Source organism: Mytilus californianus, unplaced genomic scaffold (genome assembly GCF_021869535.1).
Source record: "Mytilus californianus isolate M0D057914Y unplaced genomic scaffold, xbMytCali1.0.p SCAF_51, whole genome shotgun sequence".
NCBI lineage: Eukaryota > Metazoa > Mollusca > Bivalvia > Mytilida > Mytilidae > Mytilus > Mytilus californianus.
The window spans coordinates 1259573-1287073 of record NW_026262703.1 but is presented as its reverse complement, the minus strand read 5'-3'; the positions used below and the strand labels follow the sequence as shown (position 1 = coordinate 1287073).

The window sequence follows — 27501 nt, the reverse complement described above, 5'->3', positions numbered from 1 at the left end:
GATAAACATGCATGTACTTGTAAGTTAAAAAAAAACCTGTTTTCAAATATAACGGTTCTAAATGTAAAAAGCTGAACAGTTATTCACATTCCTTCAGAGTACATGTAATATGATCGAGCAAAATTCATTTGGAAGATACTATGAAGTTGGAAAGGCTATTTATGTTGTAACAAGAAAGACTATTCTAGACGTGTATTTATCTGGAAACCATACTTGTGCATTTATTTCAAAACACTGTGCATACGTTGTCCAGGCTATACGATACTATAAATTTTGCCAGCCATCAATTTATGGGAAGGAAATTCAAAGTAAGTTATTGTCTGATGGAGTAACGACAAATGATCTTTTACCAAGTCTATCTTCAATTTCAAAAATTTTGAGAAATGACTGCCAAATGTCACACAAAAAATTAAAAGCATGTGCTAAAAAAGCTTTAAGCGCTGAGAACCAACGACGATTTGATGAATATGTAAATACTGTCTCTGCAATTAATCCTTATACTTTACATTTCTTTGACGAATCATCTGTCATAAAAACAACTGGAAATAGACTTTATGGACATGCAACAGTCGGGGAAAAGGCTATAGAGGTACAAAAATATGCTTCCAATACCACCCACATGGTAAACCTACTTCATGGGCCATTTGGAATTGATTATTTCAATGTTTTAGATGGACCTTCAAATGGAAATCATCTCGTTGACTTTTTTCTTATACTTTACAGGAATTAGATCGATTTGGAAATTATTGCTTACATCCCGGGGACACTGTTGTTTTGGACAATTGTGGCTTCCACCACGGTAGATTCGCCGAAAATACCCTTAGATTTATTTTGGGACACCGTCACGTAGACTTATTATATATCACCCAGACTTGAATACATGTGAATTATGCTTTAAAGTAATGAAAGACTATTTGCGTTTTAAACATACGATTTACGCACGTGAATTGACTGAGATGGCTATATGTGACGGTCTAGGACAAGTTACCGCTTCAAAGTCTATTTCTATATTTCGTGGATGTGGTTATTTGTAAAAACACTTGCTTAGTATATCATATATATATCCTTATAATTAATTCAATTAAATTTGTTCATGTAATTCTTTAGTGTTGTGTAAACTTTGAGGGTGGAGGTAAACAGATCTATTAAAAGTATAATACTGAAAAAGAACCTTTATCAACTGATTATAGCTGACTATGCGGTATGGACTTTGCTCATTGTTGAAGGCCGTACGATGACCTATAGTTGTTAATTTCTGTGTCATTTGGTCTCTTATGGAGAGTTATCTCATTGGCAATCATACCACATCTTCTTTATTATCTTCGTATGATTGTTTATTTATAAATCGGACATACGATGGATACCAATATCATGCCCCGCCTAGCTAGTTAGACAAATGAAATTTAGCTATAATAGACTATTTATGACATAACAATGATTTATCAACTCAATGACGAGTTTATACGACCAAGCCAACTAATTATCTGTTATTCGAAGCGTTACTAAATAGTTTTCTATAGAATTCATTGGGATACAAAGGACAATAATAGACAATCAAGTAGTAGCGAAGATAGTCGAGCAGACTTTTAACAAGGCTAGTAGTGATATTTGTCTAGGTTATTGTAAATTGGGTGTAATTGGGTCCGTGCAACACTTACCAATTCAAAATGTTAAACAGTTTTCATTTTCTTTAAATTTTGATTAAGGTTTTGAAATATTACATTTAATTTTTTAATTTTTACCAAATAATGAATATTTTAAAACATTCTAAAGTATTTTTTCAAAATTTGATAGCTTAGATATTTAATCATAAATTAAAAATGCTAAACTCAACGTACAGTTATAATTATTTAGCCTTTTTTAAGTTTAATTTTTTTTTTTTTTTTTTTATTAAGAAATTATAAATAGAAAACGAACGAAAAGAGAATATCATGTATGTATCAATACCGTGTTTTAGGGTGCAAAGTGCAAAAAGGAATAAAAACGGAACGAAACAAAAGAAAAGAAAACAAACCGGAACGAAACGAAACGAATCGAAACGAAACGAAACGAAACGAAATACATTGGATTTAGTTAATGTAAAAATAATTAAATAAGAGGCAGATAGATCTTATCGGAGAAAAAATTGAACAAAAAAATTATTATTTCTCAAAAGTGGAAAATCAATTTTAGAATAAGAAACACTTTGATCATGATCGTTCGTAAGAATAAAAAGAACGAAACGAATTTAATCATTTATAATTACAAAAAAATAAAAGATTAAAGAAGAGTTTGTATTTCTTTAAATAATTCTGACATCACATGAGATAGAAGTATTCTAAATCTTTTAAGGTTGTATAGCTTTTGAAAACAAAACACAATTTCTAAACATGTTTAAAGCTGCATTAAACAGATTAAACTTACTTATTAAAAAAGCCTAGAACAAAAGCTTAGCATTTCAGATAATTCATGCAGAACATTTTGATTTTCACAATTAATCGAAAGGCAACAGCGAATACGATTTATTGGTAGAAATGGACAAAAGGAGCTCTAGGTTGGATATTTAACTCCTTTTGCACTATTGTGTTTGTTCTACACTTTAACACAAACGTCACTTGCTTGATAAAGCGCCCATCATTTAGGAGTACTGATGTTGGTACTTACATGATGTATCATAAGCCTTTCTATAATTGTACCTCCAACGGGGAATCGGGAACAGAAATATGGTAACTTTATAGGTCCTGTTCCGCCCGGCAATAAAACCCTTGCAAATGTGGGGCGTCCGTTTGGCCGTGCAAGATATACAATTATACAGTCCCGTCCAGTCAAAATGGGGAGTGAAGAGAGAGTGCTACGATTTGTTTAAGCTAAGAACCTTTGCGACAACTCTTTGAGGGGTCCGTTGGTAGCCTGTTGCAAGACAGTATTTCTGTCCTTATCACAAATTCTATACAGAATATATCACAATTCTACAGTGTCAGTCGAAATTTCTTCGACCTTCATTCTAGACGGCCTATATAATAGGACATTCCTATTGTATTTGTTCTTAAATTGTTCTAGTCCTGAACATGCTTATGTTATTTGCCACTGGACTTTAAGCAACTAACATTCAATCACCTAAAATCGTCCGTTTGCAAACATTTTTTTTAAAGAATTTAATATTTCAACTCCTACAGCCAAAGCTGGCCTAAGATGGATTTTAGTCCCTTTTGCTCATTTTACTGTTCCAAATCTTATATATATCATTGGCTTTCAAATATTCATCTCAGAGCGTTTCGAATGTCGGTAAATCCAGAAAAGTGCATGACATTTATAAAGTGCTTTTTTCATTTTCCTCTGGATATTCCTTCACTTCAAAAGTTATTGTCAATGGGAAATTATAGTACAAGGTGGATTAAGTGCTGTTTTTGTTTGTTTGTTTGTTTGTTTGGGTTATTTTTTTGTGATCACACGGAATTTTTCTGATTTTTCTCTACTATTCCTTCGTTTTCTTACCTTTTTTAAACTCTAGGGTTCGCCACTGTAATATATAGCAATCATAAAATATTATTGACTACAAAAACAAAGGTAGCTAGAAATGAAACTCAAAATGAGAAGATTGTGAGTACTCGGATGTAAAGATCGTTTTACAAAGGACCTAATGAATTCTTATGTATCGTAATACTGCAAGGCTATTGTAAAATGTTTTAAAAACAGAAAATTATCATTAAGTCGAAATTTTTTTAATTTGATAAACATTGTTATGTTTGTGTGGCTTACTGAGAATATTATATAAATAACATATAGCTGAGAGGGTGATAGAGAAGATTGTTACCCTGAGAAAACATTGTCAACCGCGGCGAAGCAATCTTCTCTATCACTCTCTCAGCTATGTGTTATTTAATTCATTATACTGAATGTCCTATCATTATTGTCTTTTACAGATCAATTTTATTTTAAAAGTATTTTCTATGACGTCACGTACATAACAACGTAACGGGTATTAGAAAAAAACAACAAAAGTGAGGCAAGATGTTTTTTTTTTTTTTGACAGTCAAATAATAAAATATTAATACTTGATGTAAATTCAATTCATTGTCCTTTAGATTATCGATTTTTGATTGGTCTAGACGAGAGGGTGTTCTTCGTTATATACAGTTATAAACTAGAACAAAATCAGTTTCGAATACTTAGAATGCCTTCTTTCTTATTCACGTTTTCTTCAAATACCCAGGAATGTTTGTTAGAAAAACCTAGACATTTTAAATGTTGATCTAAAAAAAAAACCTGGACAATGACAATTGCAGATATGTTCCTTGAAAAAGGACAATCGAAAGTGATATTTTGTCAATAACGATTGTATGAACAGTTGCTTATTTATAAAGTAAACTACAACGATATAGTCATGAATACAAATACGACGAATATTTATCGTGACTTTTTTAAACTAGAGGCTCCAAGGAGTCTGTGTTGCTCACCTGATATTTTTGTTTACAATTAATGCATGAAATGATGCAACAATTATACTTTTGCTTTAGTTTCAGAGGTATAAGCCAAAAAAACTGCATTCTACCCCTATATTCTATTTTTAGCCATGTCTGCCATGTTGGATGGAAAGCAGGGTCATCGGACACATGTTTTAAACTAGATACCCTAATGATGATCATGGCTACGTTTGATAAATTTGTCTCAGTTGTTTCAGAGGGTAAGACTTTTGTAAAAGATTACAAAAATTTACAAAAATTGTTAAAAATTTACTTTAAAGGGAAACAACTCCTTATAGGGTCAATTGACCATTTTAGTCATGTTGACTTATTTGTAGATCTTACTTTGCTGAACATTATTGCTATTGTTAGTTTATCTCTATCTATAATAATATTCAAGATAAAAACCAAAAACTGCTTAAAATTACAAATTCATGGGCAGCAAACCAACAACAGGTTGTCCGATTTGTCTGAAAACTTCAGGGCAGATAGATCTTGACCTGATAAACAATTTTACCTCGTCAGATTTGCTCTAAATGCTTTGGTTTCAGAGATATAAACTGCATTTTACCCCTATGTTCTATTTTTAGCTATGTCGGGCATCTTGGTTGGTGGGCGGTATCATCGGACACATTTTGTAAACTAGATACCCTAGTGATGATTGTGGCTAAGTTTGGTTAAATTTGGTCTAGTAGTTTCAGAGGAGAAGATTTTTGTAAAAGTTAACGACGACGGACAACGACGACGACGACGACGGACGGACGATGAACGACGGACGTCAAGAGATGAGAAAAAAAGCTCACTTGGCCCTCTAGGCCAGGTGAGCTAAAAAGGAAAGTCCGTGATCAAATAGCAAAATCAAAAGCTCTAACACATCAAACGAATGGATAACAACTGTCATATTCCTGACTTTGTAAGGCATAATCATCTGTAGAAAATGGTGTATTAAACCTGGTTTTAAAGCTAGCTAAACGTTCTCACTTGTATGACAGTCACATCAAATTCCATTATATTGACAACGATTTGTGAACAAAACAAACAGACATAATAGGTAAAAATGTCAAAAATAGGGGTACAGTCGACAACATTGTGTTATCATCTTAATCACTATAAAAACAAACAAATATGTAACAAAGAAACAAAAAATGGCATATAGACCAAATATTAAAGACAAGAATACACAAATTTACCATAGCACGATAACACAATGACGGGATGTACAAGTATAGAGCCAAGTTATATATGTATCAAAGAAACATAAAAAGGCATATAGACAAAGCACATTAGCAAAAATGAAAGACAAGAATACAAAAATGTTTTACAATAGCATAATAGTGGCACTGTATAAGTACAGTGCCATGTCATATGTACCAAAGAAACACAAAAAGACATATAGTCAAAGCCCATTAGCAAAATTGAAAGCCAAGAATACGAGAATTATCATAAAACAATAACACAATGACGGGATGTACAAGTGCCGAGCAACGTCAAATGGATATCAATAAAAACAGACTAAACAGTAAAAGTAATACCATATAGACAAATAAAAGAATAGTATAACACGTTATTAAGATGATAAACAACGTCATTACCCAGAATCTATACTTCAAGACCATCGTATATTATTTGTGAAGTTGATACGGAATATTTATCAACAAGTTCTTGGTACCTATCGATGAACTTTTTTAGGAAAAAATTACTAGATGTTCTTTGACATACCCCTGGTTCATCAACTGTCTGCTCTGACACTGGTGACATTTTACAAAGTCTGAGTAGGAGCTGCAGGCTCTTGAATACCGAATTAGTTGGGAAATGTATATCCCATATGCAGGTGAAGTTTGTATATTGCTACTATGGTGGGGGAAATTGATAATTTCAAAATTAAAATCGTCCCGTTTGTCATAGAATCTGGTACTAAGATAACCGTGTCTGTCAAATTCGAGGTATAGGTCTTAAAATGAGGCGGAGGAAGCCGTTTCTATTGTTTCTTTAATTTCAAGTTCTGGGGGACATTTCAATGGAATCCAATCAGAAAAGATTGGCTTGTTAATGGAAAGAACATCATCAATATATCTGAATGTGAAATTAAATGACCTGGCTTCTTTGATCTTCTTGTTTTTGACAAGTGTCTGACGGAACTCCGATTCATATGAAAATAAGAAAAGGTCGGTTATGAGAGACGCACAGTTCGTTCCCATAGGAATGCAGACAATTTGTTGAAAAAGTCTACCTTCGAATTCAACAAATATTTAAATATGTTGTCAATACAAAACTCCAGCATACTGATCATTTGTTCTTAAAGATATGTGTAGCATGTTTTACCTTTTTGTTCACTATTAATAAAATAAGGTCACCTTTAAGGTCAATTTTACCATGGTAGTAGTGCTGGGTGTTTCAAAATATAATCTTTATGTACCCACCTTGAAATTTCACTATGACGTTTTTTTTTGAAAGATGGTCGCCACGAAATATTAAAATCAACATGTATCCCTTATATCAGTTCAAATATGTCATGTTAGTAGTGCTAGGTGCTTCGAACATTATTAGCTAGGAACCCAAATTAAAATTTCAATATATAAAAAAGAAGATGTGGTATGCATTACAATGAGACAACTCTTTACAAGAGACCAAATGACACAGAGATATGGCAGTTGTTTCCTAGATGACCGGGCTGCCTTCAGTACTTCCTTCGACACTTGACATTACTTCCTAGATGACCGCCATAAGTTATCAAACTCAACAAATAATCTTTATAAAAGGTTAAAAAGTGTTTTGATGTACCTTTAGTGTTACTAAGTGCCACATTTATCATAAAGCCAAACATTAAAAGATTTTTGGGGAGAGTAAAAAACGGTACCATTCTTGCAGAAAAGTTATCAACAACGAGGGTTTACGTATAGACAATTGCGTTAGGACAATATTTAAGCTAGACACAATTAGAATATATGCTTCTAGACTCGAACAGTTACTTTATGATCAACTGAAAGGGGACACAGTAATGATCAGTGGCGTAGCTAGGTCATTTTTACGTGTACACCCGAACCTCGGTGAGGGACATGAAGGCCCAAGCGGGTCCAGGCCAAAGAACCTGCTGGTAGTGGATTAGCGGGGACGAAGCCTCCGGAAGTTTAAGAGTTATCCAGAATGACATTCATCACGAAAATTAACTCATCATAGATACCAGGATAAAATTTTGTACTTACGCCAGACGCGCGTTTCGTCTGCAAAAGACACATTGATCAACGTCGCTCGAAACAAACGTGACAAAAATTCCAGATCGTCTGATTTAAATTCCGTCTGTAATTTTAAAACTGAAAAATGAACGAAAAAAATTTTGCTTCAGAAATTAACCATGAAAAAAAAAAGTTTCATTAAATACGACGAAGGTATAACAAAGTAATTGAAATGTAACAAATTTTAACCCCAGACTGTTGATGCAAAAAGAAATTCCTTTTATCCATAAAACACGGGAACACTGGTCATATATAATTTCGTCATTATGCTCTGGATACTCTTTTGACCATAAACAGTTTTTGTCCAGCTACCATAAAATTTTACGAAGGTTTGACAAAGTTATTGATATCTTTAAACTTTAACCACATACTGAACCTACATGTACATAGTTATAATATTGTCACTACTGACGAAATTTAGGATCAAAATGTCTCACTTTCGCGACATAAATGTCAATGGCTCGACAAAAATGCAAACCACATATCCAATCTTAGCACATAATGCATTGCATTAAAAAAAAAATGCTTCGCTGAGCGCAGCTGGATACGACAGCAGAGGTCCAACCCTGAACAGTCGGGGCAAAAATGGACACAATATTCGCACTTGATACAGATCTGAATTTGGATTGTAATTAAATATTTGACACATAATAGGTTTCTGACACAGAATAATTGTAGTCAAAGAACTTGAATTGGTTATGTGATGTGAATTTATTTTAATTTTTTTTGCTTTTGTGCAATACACTATGATGTTGCGAATTGTCCAACCCCCCACCCCACAACCCCCGAAAATTTCTTTATCTCTAGATAAAGTCATAATCTCAATTCAAATTTCAAATGGAGTTTGCAAACATAATAGCCCATATAAATACATCATAAAAGTCTTAAAAAAGAAAATGACGTACATAATCATGGCTAAAATTAAATTACCTTCATCAGCATTTTTAAAATAGTAACTTCAAAAAAGAAATTGACAGCTAATCACCTCAAGACAATACAACATTTCTTTATATTCAATTTAAAAGCAATGTAAGGAAGGTAATTCAAAATGTTGTGTTTGAATCACTTTCCTTACACTGCTTTTAAATTATGTTGTGTACTTAAGTAATTGTCCATTAACCAGGACACCCTTGTTCCCCCTTTTATGCCCATAATTCCTAAACGGTTATAGCCATAACGCCCTAAAGCCAAATTGAACCATCCCTTTGTGGTATGGAAACTTGTGGTATAATATCAGAGAGATCCATACACCATTCCACAAGTTATTGTCTGAAAACTAGAAAAATGCTTATTTGGGCCACTTTTTGGCCCCTAATTCCTTAACTGTTGGGACCATAACCAAAATCAATCCAAACCTTCCTTTTATGGTCATAAACCTTGTGTATAAATTTCATAGATTTCTATTTACGAATACTAAAGTTATTGTGCGAAAACCAAATGTCTTCGGACGATGACGACGACGACGACGTGATACTAATATATATACGACCGCAAATTTTTTTGGGGTCGTATAAAAAGGAAAGTGAGTGTAGAATTGAGGGGAGATTTAGACTTTGACAGAAAATGTACAAATATATAACATGCTACTAATTTTCGTCACTTTTATTCGCAATTACAAGCCATTGAAGAAATACTTAGAAGGGTGGTGAACTGTTAACCAATTCTTTTAATTTTATTTAGATGAAAATATTTTTTTATACCAAACTCAAGTGTACGCCCGGGCGTTTTGACGTAAACGTAGCTACGCGCATGATGATCTAGAAAATTGTAGTAATCTCAGACTTGTAAGGCCATTAACAAGACAGGTGCTTATCTCTTTTGTTTAATGATTATTTTGGCGATGTAATTAAACGAGCAACAACCTGTTTGAAAGACAAAGATATTTGAAAAATCTGCACATGCAGATATTTCAAAAATATATGATTCGTTTGGGTGCTGGGACCAGGGAAGAAGGTACTAAATTACCAGTTTACGTTTGTCGTTTATAAATGATCCAATCATTCAACATGTACATTGGATATGTGGTTCCTCCCCCACATCCTGGTGGTATTAAAACAGCAGCCGTGTTCAATATTGACAGCAATACTAGTTCAACTACGGCTAGAGAATCGTAAAATAAAACGACACTTTCAATAGTTTAGCATTTTCATTGCCTGACTTGACAATTCGTTTTAAATTTGTGTTTGAAATATATGCATTTCCATTTTATCATTTCGTGTATTTTAACCAATATATTATGCACCAACACAACTGTTCGTACTATTCCTATAACATATTACTATATAATAAGATATATCTAACTACTAACCAAATATAACCATGCTTTTCACACTTGCATCTAGTAATTACTGTTTTATGAATATGCACTCTGTCAATTGTCTAACCAGAAATAAACGTATGTTATCCTGGTATAATTATTTTTCTAAGCTTATACTGACAAAAAAATGATACTCGCTGTAAAGAGCAAATTATTAGTTCACTATTTTACTTTCATGAAAGATTGTAGCGAGTACTCCTAGTGAAAAAAGTGTCGAAAGTAGAGAAATATCGTATTGCAAGAGATTCGATGGTGGAATCTCTTTCTCAAATGATTTGTAAAACTATATGTAGACATACTTTTCACTGATCTACAAAAAAATGTTTCCTTTTTTAAAAGTTGACGTCATCAGTCTTCAAGTATAATCACCTTTTTTCTTGACTTTACAATAGACCTTTCTAGGGACATCAAGAACATTTGATGAATTGAATCTTGACAAGTGAAAAACTGATATCAAAGAAAACACACGTCGATTATAAAACGGAGACGTTCGGGAAAAGTATATCAGGTCAGAATTAGAGAAAATATTTATACCTTTGATTAACTGTATTTTACATGTTTGCGTATAAAGAATCCATGAATTTAAATTGAATTTCAATATCGGAGTGTTTTATACAGTTTACGCGAATTACACTTTAAAATATAGCATAAACCGAATTATAATTCAACTTGAATTTTACGTGAAATTACTCGTGATTGCATATGTTTTTAAAACACCTGAAAAATACATACAAAAACAGATTTATCACAATTCATTCCAGTTCTTTCAATATTCAGAAATAAATCATTTAATAACCAAAATCATTAACAATTAATTGATCTCCATTCTTTTTCATTTTGTTAAACAAAGTTCTACTCTCCTCATTTACAAAAATATGCTGTCAATTATTTAAAAAGTTCTCCATAATGTATTTTTTGTTCATTACGAAAGGAGTCATATTTCCTTTTTACAACAGTTCAATACATGTAAATTACTTTAAATGTTCAAATCAATTTCATTAAGGGTATTTCCCATTCTAACATTAGACTAAAAATAATCACTTCTTTCATTTCGAAAATTTCCATTTTCTTATTGTTATATCCGATAGAAACACGAGGAATTCCACCACAGTTTGTTAATTGCATACCTTGATAAATACAAAGTGTTCATTTAAAAAGGTAAGTTTGAAATTGATTTTTATCTCTTTTAACTTTGTTTGCAATATCATTTTGATTATGTCAATTTAAACATTAAAATAAACCGTTGTGTTTAATAAACGTATTTATATTTATTAAAAAGAAATTGAAAAGGGGAGAGAAATTATTATTTTTGTTATTTCTTTTTTAAATAATTTTCCGCAAATGTATAATAATTTCCCTTCTGATGAATTATTCTTTAATCAAATCTAATACGTTATTGCAAATTTTTTCTTGGCTCTTTTGAAAAATTGCGTTTTATGTCAGTAAAAAACATAAGTTTTCGGAAGGTTATAACTTATAGTTGTCCGTCATAAATTGTAACTCATTTGCTGGATTGTTCAATGACCAAGGTATAAAAATAACCTATAAGTATGTAAACAAATAACTATACTGGAGGTAACATTAGTAAGATAAATTATGCGTATAGGTATAACGTAGTATAATTTGGTTTTGATCAGTTATTCCTAGTCGTAGAAAAAACACAACGTATTTCAAAAATGGTAACATTCTAAAAACTGCATAACATATCGCTTGTCTCATCGATATATACTTGAATTTCCTTATTATTCAATATGAAATAAGGACAAGTGGTATACATACCAATTAGAAATACAAAAATCCGAATACCAAAGAAAATTCAAAACGGAAAGTCCCTTATCGATGGCTCAAACAAATCAATCGAATAGAAAACAACTGTCATATACCGCAGATGGTACATATAAAAAAAAGATGTGGTATGATTGCAAATAAGACAACTCTCCACAAGAGACCAAATGACACAATTTAACAACTTTAGGTCACCATACGGCCTTCAACAATGAGCAAAGCCCATACCGCATAGTCAGCCATAAAAGGCCCCGAAATGACAAATGTAAAACAATTCAAATGAGAAAACTAACGGTTTAATTTATGTACAAAAAATGAACGAAAAACAGACATGTAACACATAAACAAACAACAAACACTGAATTACAGGGTCCTGACTTGGGACAGGCACATACATACAGAATGTGGCGGGGTTAAACATGTTAGAGGGATCCTAACCCTCCCCTAACCTGGGACAGTGGTGTAACAGTACAACAAAAAGAACGAACAATAAAAATCAGTTAAAAAAGGCTACTCTCTTTGTTGGTCAAACAAATATCTTTGTCTCTGTAATTACAACAAATGTATAGGAAAAGTTACACTATGGCATTTACATAAGCAACACAGGCCTTATTTCATAAATTACATATGGATAGAAACAAGTGCAATACTGCCAACAGTGCCTTTGATAAGCAGTATAACTTTTACTGTCTTTTAGGTTTGTTTGTTTGTTTTTATTTTTTATTAGCATATTGTCCTTTTGTCCTAGTCTCAAGTTTAATCTGATTTTGTTGTACATTAAACAAGTAAAATGTGCGTTTTCTTCTTGTCTGCTTGAAGTTGTCGTCTGCTATCCCAGGTGAAAATTCCCACCAACTATCCATTCACATTCTGTATAAAATGTAGTGTTCTTGCTTCTCAAAGGGAGAACTCCGTCAGGGGAGATAATAACTGAAGTTCCAAATGGGATAAATTACCAAATTGAATCATTTCTTTTTAAACATGCATACTTTGGGTAATTTGTGGTAAAGAAATCCTAGTCTTATTAATCTATCAGTAATACAAAGATTACGTTCATAGACAACCAAAACGTCACTATAAACACAGGAACAGTGAACTGGGGTATATCAACGCAATAAGATGATGCCAAAGTAGCATCACCGACCAAAATAAGAACAATAATCAATAAGAACTAAGAAGCGAAAAATCGTCGCTTTAAATTTTTGTGTAAAGTTTTCCATGTTTAAATACATATAAATCTAAGACAGTTATTGCTGTTTATACTTGATTTATATAAAGTCAGTTTCTTTGGCTTTCTATCAGCTAACTATCAAGCTGCGCCTGATCAGTTTAAACTCATCAGGCTAAATGACGAAGTGAAGGATGACTGTAAAGTGCATAATTACACAGGAGATTTAAATCATCAATGAATTTAAATTACATTTGAATTTCAGACTCTAAATATAAAGCGGTATATTTAATACAATGAAGAATATTTAATGGTTTTACGTGAAAAACCCACCACATCATATATGAATGCATTAAAAAATTCTATAAAATATAAGAGATTTTTATTTGAAATTAAAAAAAATATCGATGAGTCAAATTATTTTGGTATTTACTTATTGAAATAGTAGTGATGAAATAATTGAATACTAGTAAATAAGTATGTAATATTATATGTTTTTGTGAATACTAGGTATTGAAAATGCAAAACGAAAAAATAAACATGGCGATTTTTAATATCGTCAAACCCAAAATACTACAAAATTAAAAGTCGGAATCAGCAGTCATGTACTAGTGCTGAAAAAGATTAAACAGATAAAATGGCCGACCTAGAAAATATTTCAAAGGATACTTTGATATACATTATATATTCCAATAAAGTCAGTACTTAGTATCATCTTCGTGTGAAGGTATATTCTAAATAAAATAAATCAGAAATATGTATTTATTAAATTAATAATAGCATAGAAGCTTGGGAAATATTGAAATAGAATAAAACAATACAAATTGAGTCAAAATTAGAACATATTTCAGTTCCTCTCGATAATAAAACAAATATCAAGAGTTTAATAGATGATATGTTTCAAAAAACCTTTGTCTGCACAACCCTATGTAAACCATTTTTACAAATACTTCAAGCGCTAGGGAATCCTTCCGCTATGTTAAATTTGTTTTTGTGTTATCTATGCGACGAAAACGTTGATAGAAATAGGTATCTATTTGAATGAATTCTATTTATCAGGTCAAATATCCCTTTAGTTTATTTCGAATTTGTATGACTCTTTATTTACTTTTTCTTAAACCATAACTACAAATTTCAAATACTACCTTTTTCTAAATACAAATACATTGTATTTCTATTTACGTTTTTCAGCCGTCCATGCTTTATGATCAAGTGCAATTATTAAGTAAGATTATATGAACCTTTCACTTGTATTTCCTTTTACAGAGGTGACATGTCCTGCAAATTAGTTTTCCCCTTTTAAAATATAAGTAAAGGCAATCTTAATTAAAGTCACTCCCTAAAAGGAATAGACTAAACATGAACGAGATATATTCTCAATGAACGAAAACAGGAAGTTTAAATGTTTTCGATTATGACGTTTACTTTCTACGTGTGACAATTTTGATTATGTGTAATCAATAACGTTATAAAGCACATGTTAACAATTGCCAAATAATACCTATATATGGTCTAAAAATAGGAACAATCTACATTCAATCTATCATGACATGGTTCAGTGTGAAAATGAACTGCTTTATAACGGTATTGATTACAAATAATAAAGATTGCCAAACAGAGAAAGCAATATATACATAGTATAGGTCTTATTAAACTTAATGAACATTTCCACATATTTGCAATGTCCCCATACTGTTCTCTTGAAATTTCAGATGAATGAAGAATAGATGAAGATAAGAATATCGTTCCTTGCCATTGCATTTATATCCATAACTACTTATAATGTGACAGGTAAATATAGTTTGTGAAAATAAAAGCATTAATAATAACTTATCGATCATATAAAGCCAAAAATAAAACTGATAACATAAATACATTTTGTACTTTTAAATAGCAACAAAAACAAAATAATAAAAAAAGTGAATAGATGTAAGATTTATTGCAAAGACCCCGAAAAAATATTTCAGTATTTAGTATATGTAAGAGAATGATAATCCCTTTCTTCATGAATAAGTACGAGCGTTACTCATGAAGTAAGGGATTATCATTCTCTTACAAACTTAGAATATTGTAAAGTGCTCAAGGCTCAAATGATCTCTTGATTGGTTGTATTCAAGAATTAGTTTCATTGTCAGTGCAATGTTTATAATTGATGCATGACTTCCTTTTTCGGCATGTCATTTATGGATAAGTTTTAGTGATGTGAGGACTTTCTTAATCATTTGGGAAATATTTTTTAAAAAAATGCGTTATAGATATTAGGTGACACAACAGTAGTAAGAAAAGGTAGGAATTGTATGTTTCCTGATTGTGAGTATGAATGTAAATCATGTGAGGAATTATCCTATTTTATTTACAGTTTAAATCAATTAATACATTAGAGTTACAACTAAATTTTATTTCACAGCCAATAATTTGGTCCGGCTTTTTACATCAAATACTGTTTCATTATGTCAGGGAAATGCTCAAAAATAATGCCCTTAAAAGTTTTTAATATGTTTAAAATTTAATTCCTTTTTTTTTATCGGAATAATTGTATTTGAAATAACTATTCTCCCCAACCGCTGATCAAGTTATCAAAGTTTTGGAACGCTAAAGATTTAGGTTATTTTTTTTTTTGCATTGCTTTGGTATTGTTTAATTTTATAGTAATTTGAAGTTATTAATATTTTCATAATAAAATTCACGGTACCAATTTTTTGCTGCACCAGTCAAACTTCAACTTATTTTGAGATTTTTGTTTGTTTCACAATTCAGCTTTTAGTCAGTTTCAATCACTGTGTGATAAATCCTTTCAATCTGATAAATGTGCTTCTGGGCAGTTGTAACTCATTTATAGAAACTCTTTGTTTTGAACTGTAAATAGACCCAAATAATAGGATAATCCCTTACTAAGAACATGATTTACATTCATTCTTCACAATTAAGAGGCATCCAATTCTACAATTTCATTGGTCGAGAGTACTTTGCTATATTCTAATTATATTAAGCGGTTCAGACGTATCAGGTATTAAATAATAGTTTCACATTAAGTTTATGGGACATAACTCTTACATTAAAAGACTGGCATATTTGTGTAAAACATTTTAATATAGATGATATATGTATCATATACTACAAAGATAAACAAAAAGTTTTAACTCGGTTACTCACCAATAGTTAAATTATTGTTGACTATATACCTTATCAATAATGATTTTAAATTTATGTACAGCGGAGACAAGTCTTTGTCAGATTTTTTACACATTTGATGCTCCGAAATTTAAAATCCCTTTCTTTCATATCATATATGAATGTGACTTATCTCTTGGGATTCCTGTCTCATTAACGTTTATTCTGCATTTCATTCTATTCATATTTTAACCATGTCGTTGTCAGAATGACTTCTATTTATCAGATCAAATATCCCTTTAGTTTATTTCGAATTTGCATGACTCTTTATTTACCTTTTCTTAACCCATAACTATAAATTTCAAATACTACCTTTTTCTAAATACACATACATTGTATTTCTATTTACGTTTTTCAGCCGTCCATGCTTCATGATCAAGTGCAATTATTAAGTAAGATTATATGAACCTCTCACTTGTATTTCCATTTACAGAGGCGACATGTGCTGCAAATGAGTTTCAGTGCGATGACGGAGCTTGTATTCAATCTGTTTATAGATGTGACGATAGCTTTGAATGTACTGACCGTTCTGACGAATTAAACTGTTGGTATTATTATAATAGTATAATACCATATTGTGGTGGTTTTATATAGTTATTTAAGTATCTTTTGAAGTCCATAATTAGATTTATCCATCGTCTCTATCAAAGAAAAAACACATTGCATTGGTTAGGCTTCATTCAACTACACTTAAGCTATTTAAATAAATATTATATATCTATTTAGAAAATTCCAAATTTGTGCTACCATCAAATAAAACAAATATGTATACGGGTCATGTCCTTCAAATATTTGGCTTTGAGCGTTCCTGATGAAGGTAAATCCAGAAAAGCGCTTTGAACGCATGACATTTATAACGTGTTGTTTTCAATTTTTTTACCAGCACTGGGTCGATACCTCTGCTGATGGACTATCAGTCCCCGAGGGTATCATTAGCTCAGTAGTCAGTATTTCGGTACTGACATGATTTATAACATAATATCTAAAATTTCCCGTTTATAAATTTTGAAATTATACAGAAACTCAAAGTTGACCTTTAGATGGATTTGGCTAATTATTTTTAAGGTTCTATTTTGTTTATAGCTCTTCAACGTTTTCGGTCCTTATACATCCTTGGCATTCAAATAGATGGCTTTCAGCGTTCCTGATGAAGGTAAATCCAGAAAAACGCTTCGAACGCATGAAATTTATAACGTGTTGTTTTCAATTTTATTTTCATCTCATACATTTTATGATTTTAATATATGTATCAGTGTCATTTTGCTTAATTTCTTCTGTTCTGACCACAGACTCGGAGTTATTTGAATTGAGTTTTACGTTGCGTATTTCTGTGTGTTTGTTTATTATACATTGGCTAGAAGTATATAGTGGAAGGTTGAGATCTCACAAAACATGTTTAACCCCGCCGCTTTTTTGCGCGTGTCCCCAGTCAGGAGCTTCTAGCCTTTGTTAGTCTTGTATACTATATTGTTTTAGTCCATTTATATAATTCAGTGTTTAGTGAGACGTTCATTTTCATTGAATTAGTACACATTTTATATTAGTGGTCAATTGAAACTGAAGACTGGCCCAAGGTATGGGATTTTCTCGCTGTGTTGAAGACTCGTTGGTGGCTTTGGGCTGTTTGCTGCTCTTTGGTCGGGAGGTTATATTTTTGACACATTCCTCATTTCCATTGTCAATTTTATTTCTTACTATCTTGTTTCTTTCATATTACTGTCTTCGATAAAATCCCACTCTCACGTGCCAAACTATATATATATATATATCACATCTGGTGATCCTATTATTTGGCAATCGCCTATGGCAGTCAGCAGGGTTTAAGAACATCAGTTGTTCGATCTGCTAGTCAAATGCGTTTGTTAAAATATACTTTTTTGGTCTTTTCGAAAATGTTGTTTGTGCTGTTTTTAGACCTTTCTACCAAGGGATTTGTTTTGCATGCACACGTATAAAAATTGCGGTTTTTATCCAACGCAATCATAGGTTTGAACGTTGTTTTCAATTTAGACTTGTTTATATTTTTTCGTTTGGGCTTGTATTATGTTTGCCTTCGAGTTTATATGATCCGTTCATTCTATTTCGACTCTTCAAAATTCAAGAGTCGATCCAAAATTGAGGTAAATTATATAGCCTTCCAAATACCGTTTCGATTCCTAACATCACTGAAGAGACATTAATTGTCGAAATCCGGATATGGTGTACAAATTTTTGCACCTCATGTTCGCGGTATACCATCTTTTCCGCAAGTTTATTGTTTTCTGTTTGGTATTAAATAAATAATAAGATCCATTTTTACATTTGATGTTTCTATTATTTAGCAATGTTAAGAACATCAGTTGTTCGACCTGCTAGTCAAATGCGTTTTGTTAAAATATACTTTTTCACTTTTTTGGTCTTTTGGAAAATGATTTTACCAAGGGATTTGTTTTACATGCACACGTATAAAAATTGCGGGTTTTATCCAACGCAATCATAGGTTTGAACGTTGTTTTCAATTTAGACTTTATATATATGTAGTTTGCATTCATACTTTTTAATAATTTTAACTTGTTTCAGCCTATGGTGGGATATGTCAATTTTATATTTAATGAAATATAAAAATGACTTCACGATTGCAAAAAGCAAATTTTTGATACTTGAACATAATCTGTTTCTGTTTAACTTAGTAGTTTGTTGTTGTGATCCATTCAGGTCACATTTTAAAATATTGTGGTTTGCCAAATCCATTCACAAAGGTTCGACAGTAGGTTGGTAGGTAGGCATTTTCATTTTTCTTTTTTCTTTTTTTTTCAAAGAGATTTTGAAGTGTCGAATGTTTTTAGTCTTCATACCTATCTGAAAAAAACAAACATTTTCACATCAGGTCAATTAAAGATTTTGAATAGGCAGCTATTTTCTAGGTATGCAGGCTTATGGCAAACAAACATTTTCTTTGTGATGGCCTCATCTCCCTTTTATACTATAGTATAGTAGTTTTGTTATCAGGACATTAATTTCCAATTCCTTATTTATTTTTTAGGTGTAGTTGCACCACACTGTGTGGAGGGATTACAAAGATGCATTCAGGGGAATGTGTTGCTGACATCACCGATTGCCCTTTGGAAACATCCGAAATACAGACATCAACAGCAGGATCACAAGAACAACCATCAGGTAACGTATTGTCATTTTGTCGCACATCTGCTTTATAGGACACTTATAATCCCTCAGGTAAAGTTGACCTTAGATGAATAAGTCAATTATATATATTTTTTTTTATTTTGGTGTGATGAGGTTTTTTTCGGTGACATGGGCGTTCAACTGTTCTGATAAATTCTTGGCATTCCAGTATTTGACATTGAGCCTTTCTGATAAAAGAAAAACGCTTCAAATGATTTAAAATTTTTCAAGTATTGTTTTCAGTATTAATTTAATATAAAGTATATTTAAGCAAAATTTCAATTGTAAATTATAAACCTACATTCAATTTACATCTTAAGTTTGTAAATAGGTACACTTTAAGAAATTGTATATAAAAAGCTTTTATATATAGATGAATTTTGACTTTTAACATCCATTAAAATGATTTAAATTCACAGCATCATAGCTCATAATTGGCATTAAGGTTCTGGCAAAAGTATGACTTATTTAAAACAGGGCAACAAATTACAAATGTCTAATGATTGTCTGATAAAGCTTTGTTTAGAACTTATCCAAAACGTCTTTCAATAGGACATCATAAAACAAACATTTAGAATAGTGTTGACAATAAAAGAATCATTTGGCTTTTGGTTTTATCAAAATACGTAAATTATATTCTTCACTAGGCCGAGTGGGTCTGGAGAAATAATAAAATTGAGAATGGAAATGGGGAATGTGTCAAAGAGACAACAACCCGACCATAGAGCAGACAAGAGCCGAAGGCCACCAATGGGTCTTCAATGAAGTGAGAAACTCCCGGACCCGGAGGTGTCCTTCAACTGGCCCCTATACAAATATGTATACTAGTTCAGTGATAATGGACGTCATACTAAACTCCAAATTATACACAGGAAACTAAAATTAAAAATGATACATGAGTAACAAAGGCCAGAGGCTCCTGACTTGGGACAGGCGCAAAAATGCGGCGGGGTTAAACATTTTTTTTGAGATCTTAACCCTTCCCCCATTCCTCTAGCCAATGTAGAAAAAACAATCGCACAACAATACGCACAGTAAAACTCAGTATAAGAGAAGTCCGAGTCCGATGTCAGAATAGGAAACAAAAGAAGATAAACAAAATGACAATAATACATAAATAACAACAGACTTCTAGCAGTTACTGACAGGCCAGCTCCAGACTTCAATTAAACTGATTGAAAGATTATGTCTTCATCATATGAATATCAGGCACAATCCCTCCTGTTAGGGGTTTAGTATTTTACCGTCATAAAATATATGAGAAGAACATAACCCGTGTCATGCCAACAACTGGTTTTAGAATAAATGTGTTTAATTCCGATGCAAAGACCCTATAAGTTAATCAATATTAAAGCCAAAATATGCAATCTTTAATGACCTGACAACAGTATCGTAACTATATCCCTTCTTAATAAGTCTGTTTAAAGGTTTTGTTAGCTTTTGAGGTGAATACTGACATTTTTGTGCTTTGTAAAGAATATTACCATAAAAGATTGGATGTGAAATACCCGAACGTATAAGATGTCTGCATGTTGAGATATATTTACAAACGATGTCCTTATATAGATGATAAAATTTAGTAAATGTTTTGACTAGTTCATGATATCGAAAACCCTGGTGTAATAATTTTTCAGTAATACATAAATTTCTCTGGCTAAAATCTAATACGTTGTTACATACACGAGCGAATCGTACAGTTTTCCTGTAATGTTGCTGGAATCTGTAGTTTATTATATCATGAGTGTTGAAAACTTTGGACCTTTCAATAATACATTACCTTATACTCGGTGTGGCCCGGGGGGACTTTAAAATTTAATTTAAGAAGGTGGCGTACCCTTTTCATTTACTGCGTAGGTAAAAATCTTACCATTTCCATATTGGCTGGATTACGTGTCATTTGGTTGTAAAGTGGAATACCAAAGGACCAAAAGAGTGAAAATTTGTGGATAAAACACAGCGGAGAACATCTCCGAAGATGACTTTTCAAATAACAAGTAATGGGAACTTTATTGGTTTCGTTCATATATTTTGGATAGTTTTCCGCACCTATTCACATTTTTAAAATCTTGTTTTTATGGGAAGTCCCCCCAGCTCCACCAGAGACATGATAACGATGATAACTGCAGACATGTTTGCTAATGTTGCAGATGTTTTGGTCATTTTAACAGTTAACAGTCATGTCTTACATGTTAAATCAGAACTTGCGTGTCTTCAAATAATTGGAAGTATAAAACAGTAAATTTGCTACGAGTATAAGTCACAAAGTGCCACAACATTTTTTTTTATCTTAACCTGTTTGATAATCTATTTAACAGAACGACATACTTGTCACTAGTTTGAACAAAATATAACTATGATTGTGTTATTTATGCCACACAATAATACAAATTTTGTGGGTTTTTCTTAAGACCAAGTTTCAGTGGATCTTTTTGTGGGGTTTGCACTTATTAATGTTCATGTATTAAATCCTTTTCAATTATTTTTTCAGATGACTCTTTTCCTCCTTGGATAATAGGCGTTATCGTTAGTGTTTTTGTACTGATGTGTATTGTGGTGGTGTTAGTAGTTTTATATATTAGGTATGAGTACCTAAGAAATATATTTTGGAAAAGCTAATTTGAAAAATACTTCCATTCTAATTATGTTTATTACATTCTAGTTATTTTTTTTTTTATTCCCAATAAAACAATAATGGTAATGAAATATCGCCAACTCTCTATTATATACCAATAACAAGCAGAAAAAGTATAATTTTATATATAATAACGGATTCAAACTTTTGATTAACATATGAGTCTTATAAATGCAGTCTATTGCTTGCTGTCGAAATCTAATGCCACTTAAAAATTGTGTATGACTTATTTGTAATAAGAATAAAAATCAGAAAGTGTCAGTTGAATAAAACAGGCAAATACAAAGTATAATGAAGCAGGGAATAGCTATTCATAAGTCACCTAACCACGAAATCGAAGGGAAATTTGGGAATGTACTCCGTCCGTCTGTTTGTCTGTCTGTACATCCCTCAGTCCGACAAGTCAGTTTTCCACACTTTTCCTCGTACTTGAAGATATTGATTTGATATATGGAGTATTGCCTAATCATGACAAGTTACAGGTCAAGTCCGAAATCGGTTCCGGTCTGACGATTTTTTGCAGAGTAATGGTCCTTTAACTTAGATAATTCACTCAAATAATCAGTTTTCCGCACGTTTTTGTCACACTTGAAGATATTGATTTGATGAATGATACATATATATATAGTTTTATTATTACAAGTTAGAGATCAAGTTCGAATTTTGTCCCGTCTAATAATTTTGTGCAGAGTTATGGTCAAATAATCAATGTTCCACATTTTTTTGTCATGATTGAAGATATCTGTTATATGGCTAACACAATTACAAGTTGTACATGTAGATAAAGTTAGCATTTTGTTTAAGTACACTGAATTAGAGGGGACTATAAAGAAGGGGAATATAGATTGCCAGGCAATACTCACAGAATGTTTTTTTTTTTAATGTACAAAATATGTATGTGTGTGTGTGAGTAAACAGGAAAACTGATTTATATAAGTTCTTCTTTTTACCAAATTCCTATTTTTCTGTTGTATATTTGTAATGTGTGCACTATTGAAAAATAAAAGGATTTAAAAAACCATTATGGATTTCGCAACGATGACATGAAAAATAAATTTACGTTTTCGTAATGACAGTATGGTATCCAAGTTGAACTCACCTCTTACAGCCGTGATTTTTATAAAGCGATAATGATGCACTTGTGAATGTGATATTTGAATTTGGAGTCTCGACTATCATAATGCTATACTTAGTATCTACTTGATTATTTGTTCAGCAACTTTGAGATAATATTCGAGTGACAAATATGATATGGGGTACTTCATGGATTCGCATAGCATTTTTAATGTTCATTGCTGATTTGTGAATTGTTGTGTCAGCAGTACTGACTTTAAGATTATATTTTGAAATAAAAAAAATATTGTCATAACATAACTTAGAATATAACTGAAGAGTACATGAACAAATACAATATTAAGACAACCATTGTGCACATCGATATATATATATATAAAAAGAAGATGTGGTATGATTGCCAATGAGACAACTCTCCACAAGAGACCAAATGACACAGAATTTAACAACTATAGGTCACCGTACGGCCTTCAACAATGAGCAAAGCCCATACCGCACAGTCAGCTATAAAAGGCCCCGAAATGACAATGTTAAACAATTCAAACGAGAAAACTAACGGCCTAATTTATTTCCCATAAATATGCCTGTATACTAATTTCGATAATACCACGAACAAAAATAATGTGCGATCCAGATCTTGATATTGTTAACATATTTACATTATGCGCATCTGGTGCAGTAAAGTCGGTTCCTTTAATATTGTTTATGACATAAGAAACCGTTTAAACATTTGGCTCTTAATTGGCATTTCGAATTTGATTAAGTTTCACAATCAAAATTAACGGTGATGTTTTGTGAAATGTTCTTTACCTATTCGTTTTTCTCCCGTTTTGTTTACGGAGTTGCCTATGTTTATTCAGTTATGCTTTTTGATTATGCTATTTTGTAAATATCAGAAAATACAATTTTAATGCACTGCATGTACTTGCAAAACGAAAATTTGATTTCTTTCCCATAAATTTAGCACTGAAAAACTGTAATTTATTTACAGACCCAATTGAACAAATGCGGATTGAATTATTGAGTAAGAATGGTAATACAAAAATATCTGACAGTGTTTTAGGTGTGTGCCCTGTACTCTTTTTCTATATATAACATGAAGCATGTATTTTTACGACATCACAAATTAGAACTGTTATCAATTAAATAAGCTATTTTAACTAACGGCATCTATAATTAACTTTTTGATTCATTTCAGAAAGCCGGGATCAGTTGCTCCTACAACTTTCAGCGATAGTTGAAAAGACTTACAAAATGATTATTGTTGATATGTGATTTTAGTTTGTCAGCGGTACTGACTTAGTTGTTAAAGATTTTATGTTGCTATTGATTATTTATTTTTATTACAAATTGTGGTTGACTTTCTTTGCCTTTCTTTATATTTGGACTGACTGTCCGTTTTCGTGTGTTTTTTTTTTTGTTGGCTTGTTTCCTTTTGTTTTCGTGAACTTTGCTGCTGTTTATTTGTCCCGTTTACCTATACTTTTATTTAAAAGACCAACATATCAGTGAATATAAATTAGTTGGTGTTAAGAATTAAACCTGGCCTTTTTTAGAAAAGTTAGTGTCAAAGACTTTTCAGCAATGATAAAAAAGCACATCAATAAAACTACGTTCCTTGTAATATGTCCATAATTTTGTGGAATTTTAGAAGGGTACGTCTAATTAATTAACTTTACACACACACTAACCAAGATTTGCTATACGTACATACACAAACACATATGTTAGATATATGTTTTGGTTCCTAAAAACATACGTTAAGTTCCTGATGTCAACATCATTTAGCTCCAAGTGTTGTTTAATACTATTCCTAGTAGAAAATATTATTTATTTTCAAATATTTTGAGAGTGTTAGTATTTTATAATAGATAATATTTACAATAATTTGTGATAATCATATTGAAGTTATATTACATTCGTATGCCGAATACACTTAATAGCTTGCAAGTCCAATTATAACATGTATAGAACAGACATTCACTAAAAGAATTCCATGAAATATAAACGCCGGGGCTATTAACATTTGATATAACCTGTGCTTAAGTGTAACGTTATTTAAGTGGCATAAATATGAACTGTAGTGAGACAATGAAAAAGGTGAATAAAACTTTCGCCCGCTCCGACTTTTATTTCAGTCGGTAGAAACAATTCTAAAAAATGTATTTACATCAAAATGAGAAGATGTGGTATAATTGCCAAAGACACAAATCTCGACCATAGAGTAAATTACATATACGTTAGCAACGGTGTGTCATCTTACGACCTTCAACAATAAGTACACCCATACATCATAGCAAGCTTTAAAAGGCACCGAAGTGACAAATGTAAAACATAAGAATCTAGGGGTTAAACATGTTAAACAAGGCTCCGTCTTGAAGACCGTACTTTGACCTATAATGGTTTACTTTTATAAATTTTGACTTGGATGGAGAGTTGTCTCATTGGCACTCATATCACATCTTCTTATATCTATTTACAGACACTCAACCCTCCGTTAATTTTGAACTGGGGTGTAACATCATTACATAAGAACAAATTATAAGGACCAGTTACATCAGTTACATCAGATCGGTACAAAGCCACAAGACAACTAATAAAAACACAAAAGACAAATAGAACAGATCTGAGAGTACTCACAGTTACTGAAAGCTGGTTCAAAGCCAATATCAACTAATAAAAAATCTTAAGCTTGTATCTAAGACTAAAATGACAATTCAGTACATAGCCAACTTTCAATGGATTTAATGTAAAGACGTCATTGGCAGTATGAGAAATAATATATAGTCTTTTGCAAAGCTAAAATATAGGGATCGACAGATGGTAGGACCATGAATGTACATATGTGATTAGCAATAATATTTAGTAACGTACAATGCAATGATAAAAATATTTATTATTTATACAAAAATGTATTCCATTCTAGAAAATTAGGATAACGATACTCATAACTGAAACACAATAATTATGGAAACCTTTAGACAAATATAGATTCATGCAATTGCGTAAAAAAGTTTAATACTGTTGCGAATAAAATTTGCCATAACTCTTTATTATAAGAAGAAGTTTATAATTACTTAGTGTTTGAAATTTTAATATCTTTCGATTTGAATATGATAGCACCGCCATTGTTAACAATGAAATAGTTGGTGAAATAAAAGTTTACAAACGATGACATGTGCATCAGTCTTATACAGTTATTGCACTGGTTCTTTAAAGTGTAAAGAGTGGGGTATTCTCCTTGTAATGGGTTATTGTGTTTACATTCTGAACAGACAGCTTGAAATTCTTAACGATTTTGCAAAGAATTTCAATGAACAGAATAAATTCGGCTCTAATTAGTTTATTTTCAACTCTAAGGATTGTAAATGTAAATGATAGTCTTCATCCGCTTTGTAGCCAACGCTTTGCTATAGGCATTTATTTTTCTTGAAAACAAACTTGACTTCTTTGCAGTTGTTGCTTAATACTTTCATATTTTTTCAATTTAATATCACTATTAAATTAGCATGACTTTGGTTAAGTTCAATATAATTTCAAAATATCATACCATCTCAATGATTTAAAAGTTCGATCGAATTTTATTAATCAATTGCCTGTCATGTGAAATAATTGAGATTATTAATTTGACAAATATTTTCATCGCTTTAAAGCACATTGCACATTCAACAACGTGATATAAGTCGACGGCATTATTCATAAAATAACAATTTTTTTAAACATCCTCTTCAGAGAAACATTCAATTTCATTTTTTTCCTTTTATTCACGTCATCGATTTCAGAGGATTGTTCTAATGGTTATCAAAGGTTCCAGGGTTATTATTTAATACGCCAGACGCGCGTTTCGTCTACATAAGACTCATCAGTGACGCTCAGATCAAAATAATAACTTACTGCACATGTGGAATGGACTATCTATTGGATTGGAATGAATAGTCATATTTATTATTAATGAGTGTCACGAACCAGGAAGACTGTCTTTGATTAATTATTATTGATTTTATTTAGAGAAAGGAAAATAAGATGAATTATTTCTTTCGTTCTTTATGTTCAAATGATGACATGTATAAAAAAAAATATGTATGCAAAACCAATAAGCAAACATTGAATGAATATTTGATTTAAAAAACAAAACAATCAAAGCAACGGCTAAAATGAGAGATATCCCATTCAATAATATACTTTATATCAAAAGCAAACAAAAACTATCGTAATGTTAAGAACTAAAATAAAAAAATACAACAGTTACTTTTCCAATTGAGTTTAAGTCTTAGCACTTTGCGAGGGACAAAAGATGTACCGCTTTGATAAATTTTCATCTAGCAAGATGAAATTATGGCTTAATATGCAGATTGTTAAATCGTAGTACTGAAACAAACAATATCTGTTTGAATGGTCAAGCATACTCCACAACAAATTACAAATGTGTAGATATATCTTCATTTTTACTTGTTTTAAACTACTGTGGTCCGTTTTTAAGTATTATTCGGGATTTATTACATAGATTTTGATATTCA

The 27501-nt window shown here is 31.6% G+C and overlaps 2 protein-coding genes across 4 annotated transcripts in view; both read left to right on the top strand.

Moving 5' to 3' along the window:
- Positions 1-27501, top strand: part of LOC127703815 (uncharacterized) — a 133342-nt gene that overhangs the window by 21138 nt on the left and 84703 nt on the right. The gene's annotated exons all lie outside the window — the stretch shown is intronic.
- LOC127703818 (low-density lipoprotein receptor-like) lies at positions 11074-24347 on the top strand. The gene is made up of 6 exons (XM_052207896.1): positions 11074-11150; positions 14658-14736; positions 16550-16660; positions 19139-19272; positions 21767-21857; positions 24183-24347. Exons 2-5 carry the CDS (start codon positions 14673-14675, stop codon positions 21788-21790), a joined length of 333 nt encoding a protein of 110 aa, XP_052063856.1. The 5' UTR covers positions 11074-11150; positions 14658-14672; the 3' UTR covers positions 21791-21857; positions 24183-24347.

Bases quoted from the DNA above. Each gene is read 5' to 3' on its own strand.
- LOC127703818 (XM_052207896.1), top strand. From the start codon at position 14,673: ATGAAGATAAGAATATCGTTCCTTGCCATTGCATTTATATCCATAACT. The intron at 16,661-19,138 runs GTTGGTATTATT...TTTATTTTTTAG, and splicing joins CCGTTCTGACGAATTAAACT to GTGTAGTTGCACCACACTGT. The intron at 19,273-21,766 runs GTAACGTATTGT...TTATTTTTTCAG, and splicing joins ATCACAAGAACAACCATCAG to ATGACTCTTTTCCTCCTTGG.